Consider the following 4,004-nt stretch of genomic DNA (forward strand, 5'->3'; position numbering starts at 1 on the left):
GATTCTTATGAAATGATTGAGTTTAGATTCAATATCTTACATTTTTTAGATTAAAAATATTTCTAAATGTGCTCTGAGAAGATGGGCCAATGACAAGCTTTCTGCTTTTGTTGTTACAGGTGTTCCGGGACTTGGGAACTGAAGTACTGTCTGGAGTAGCCAAAGGCTACAACATATGTCTCTTTGCCTATGGGCAGACAGGCTCTGGGAAGACATACACCATGCTAGGGACTCCAGTGAGTATTGACACTGAAGTGAACTATCTTCTTTTTTTTTTTTTTTTGGTTTTTCAAGACAGGGTTTCTCTGTGTAGCCCTGGCTATCCTGGAACTCACTCTGTAGACCAGGCTGGCCTCGAACTCAGAAAGAAATTCACCTGCCTCTGCCTCCCAAGTGCTGGGATTAAAGGTGTGTGCCACCACGCCCACTTTAACTGAATGGCAAACTTTGTATAATGAGTTTCTTTTTGTGAACCCTTGAAAAACCGGGATTTCATGGTTCCCATTGACAGAACTCCTTATTGATCCTACTGGAGATGTATGCCATTTCCAGGTTCATCACTTGAAGCATAATACTTTTGTTGGGGATTAATCTGGGCTAAATCTTAGTGCTATACAAAGATGAGACTGCTATGTCCAAGTTTAAAAGTGTTAAAAGAGGGCTGGAGAGATGACTCAGCGGTTAAGAGCACTGAATGCTCTTCCGAAGGTCCTGAGTTCAAATCCCAGCAACCACATGGTTGCTCACAACCATCCGTAACAAGATCTGACGCGCCCTCTTCTGGAGTGTCTGAAGACAGCTACAGTGTACTTAACATATAATAAATAAATAAATAAGTGTTAAAAGAAAGCAAGAGAAGTAGCTGGGCTGGGAGTTTTTAAAAGTATGTAGAGTATAATGCAAGTTGTTTTTAATCACAGAGAATTGCAGGGATAATTCTAGGTGTGGTAGTGCATACATTGGGGAATAGAGGCAGATAAATCTCTATGAGTCCTCAGCCAGCCAGGGATGCGCACTAAGACTCCGTCTCAAAACAAATAACAGCAACAAAAATAAAGTTAAAAGGATAGCATTCTTTAATAATACCCTTTCTGGGGGCTGGTGAGATGGCTCAGTGGGTAAGAGCACCCGACTGTTCTTCCGAAGGTCCAGAGTTCAAATCCCAGCAACCACATGGTGGTTCACAACCATCCGTAACGAGATCTGACTCCCTCTTCTGGAATGTCTGAAGACAGCTACAGTGTACTTACATATAATAAATAAATAAATCTTTAAAAAAAATAATACCCTTTCTGATGTTAGGCGTGGTGGTGCACACCTTTAATCCTAGCAGAGGCAGGAGGATCTCTGTGAGTTCAAGACTAGCTTGGTCTATAAAATAAGTCCAGGACAGCCAGAACTCTCTTATACAGAGAAATCCTGTCTTGAAAAACAAACAAACAAAAAAGACTGCCCTTTGTTTTAGATTTAGAAGTATGTTAATGAGATGACTTGGGCAGTGGTTGACAGATAACTTTGCATAGGGACAGTCTGAAATAGCCACTTCTCTGCAAAGTGTTTCCTCATTGTTTGCTTTGTCCATGAGTTGTGTGGTTTCAGATATTTGAAATTAAAAGAAGAAATTGCCCAATGAACCAAGGGAATAAAACTTTAACCTCTGGATATGAGGTAGAGGAAACAGCAGCTTCTTTGAATTTCTGCACAGTTTTGCAGAGGGTGTTTGTTCATGTGTCCAGTGTCTAGGGGTAGAAGTAGGGATCTAGAAGGGACCACATTAGTAGTGTGAACTCATCCAAGCACAATAAAGTTCACTGCAGGAAAGCACATGTCTCCGTTTGCCCGCTTCTCTTATTTGTCTTATGGTGATAATCTGTCCCTCATCTGTATGTCCGTCCCTTTTGTTAGTGTCTCCTGAAAGTACCAGCCAGAGATCTTCTATACACTCCTGTAGAGGCTAGCTCACACACACAGCCATCCTGTGTGCTCAGGGACTCCAAGTGCTTTGTGGTAAGGTGAGGGCATGTGGGCAGTGTCCTGGGTCAACAGTAATGTTTTCCTTTTCTTGTCACCAGGCCTCTGTTGGGTTGACTCCGAGGATATGTGAGGTATAGATTCTCTTTGGGTCCTGTACTCCCACAGTGGGTTTCCTATGTCAGCTTCCTTCAGTAAAACCTAACGCTCTGGTTTGTGTAGGGTCTCTTCATCGCGGAGGATGACTGTGCCTCACTGCCTTATTCCCGTAGCATAAAAGTAAGGTAAGAGCTCAAGCCCCAGACCCCAGATGCCCCATTTCCACTCCAGATGTCCCATTTCCACTCCAGATGTCCCATTTCCACTCCAGATGCCCCATTTCCACTCCAGATGTCCCATTTCCACTCCAGATGCCCCATTTCCACTCCAGATGCCCCATTTCCACTCCAGATTCCACATTCCCAGCTTCTTTCACGTCATGGTCATCAGAGGGGTGGAGAAAATCTGAAGAGGACGCATCATGCACTATAGGAAATGGGAAACATACTAAGCCTTTGGGTTGCCCTGGACCAGCCCATCAGGCTCCTCCTGCGCCTCTGTTCCCCTCACTTCCTGTAGTCTCACTCTTGCTTCTGGGATTTCCCTCCTAACCCTGGTTGGCTCATTCTGGAGATTTCAGACCAACTTCCCAGACTAGTGCTAGGGACAATATTTTTTGTTTCGTTTTGTCAGACAGCATCATGCTGTGTGACCCAGGCTGTCCTCAGACTCTTTATCCTGCTGTTTTACCCTCCCAGGTGTTATGGTTGTAAGCATGATCCTCCATGGCCTGACAAAAGAAAGGTTTACCAAGCTGCAGTGAGAAAAATACTGATATATGATTACTAGGTTTTCTTTTCTTTTCTTTCTTTCTTTCTTTTTTTTTTTTTCTCGAGACAGGGTTTCTCTGTATAGCCCTGGCTGTCCTGGAACTCACTTTGTAGACCAGGCTGGCCTTGAACTCAGAGATCTGCCTGCCTCTGCCTCCCGAGTGCTGGGATTAAAGGCATACGCCACTACACCCAGCTTCCTTTTTCTTTCTTTCTATCTTCTTTTTTATAATTTTATTTGTATGAGTACACTGTAGCTGTCTTTAGACACACCAGAAGAGGGCATCAGATCCTATTACAGATGGTTGTGAGCCACCATGTGGTTGCTGGGAATGGAACTCTGGACCTTTGGAAGAGCAGTCAGTGTATCTCTCTAGCCCTTTTTTTTCTTTTCCCTCTTTTCCTCCTTCCTACCTTCCTTCCTTCCTTTCCTTTTTTCTTTCTTTTCTGAGACAGAGTTTCTCTGCATAGCCCCAACTGTCACAGGACTAGCTCTGTAGACCAGGCTAGCCTCAAACTCACAGGGATCAGCACACTTCGGCCTCCTGAGTGCTGGAATTCAAGGTGTGCACCACCACTGCCTGACTTTATTAGTTTTTCTTTAAACCTTCTATTCTCCTTCCTTTCTCACCTCCTCTCTTCCCTTCCTGTCATATGTAATCATTATTGGTTTAGTTAAAAATGAAATAGATCTCTAGAAAGTATAACATCTTGTTCACAGTCTTGATGTGTAAAGCAGATTAGAGTTGTCCAGCTTACAGCAGGGCCAGGGATGGGACATTCACATTTAATTTTCTCTGTTGGCTTAGTAGTGGACCTTGAGATGAAGCATTTAAGTTTATAAGTCTATGGTGTATGGGAACCATTCTCATTCAAAGCACCACAACCCCACCTCCCCCAAAGAGCGCCTAAGTTGGTGAATTAGGGACCAAGCACTTAAATGCTTGAGACTGTGGGGGCATTTCTCATTCAAATTACTACAAGCACGAATACTGCTTTTGCAGAGGGTTGTTGTATTTCCAGCATTCATGTCTGATGGTTCATAACTGTCTGTAAGCCTAGTCCAGGGCACCTGACTCCTTCTGGCCTCTGACATACCAGCACCCATATAAATATTAGAGAGCAAACAGAAACTGGAACAAAAGAAAGATCACTTTTTTTTTT

At 43.5% G+C, this 4,004-nt stretch overlaps 1 protein-coding gene across 4 annotated transcripts in view; it reads left to right on the forward strand.

Moving 5' to 3' along the window:
- Positions 1 to 4,004, forward strand: part of Stard9 (StAR related lipid transfer domain containing 9) — an 80,069-nt gene that overhangs the window by 30,305 nt on the left and 45,760 nt on the right. For all 4 annotated transcript variants that reach the window (XM_029536325.1, XM_021193326.2, XM_029536324.1 and 1 more), the window contains exons 4-6: positions 120 to 236; positions 2,073 to 2,105; positions 2,194 to 2,255. In XM_029536325.1, coding sequence (XP_029392185.1) covers positions 120 to 236; positions 2,073 to 2,105; positions 2,194 to 2,255 — 212 coding nt within the window. The remainder of the gene's footprint in view (positions 1 to 119; positions 237 to 2,072; positions 2,106 to 2,193; positions 2,256 to 4,004) is intronic.

This window comes from Mus pahari, chromosome 3 (genome assembly GCF_900095145.1).
Source record: "Mus pahari chromosome 3, PAHARI_EIJ_v1.1, whole genome shotgun sequence".
Classification (NCBI taxonomy): domain Eukaryota; kingdom Metazoa; phylum Chordata; class Mammalia; order Rodentia; family Muridae; genus Mus; species Mus pahari.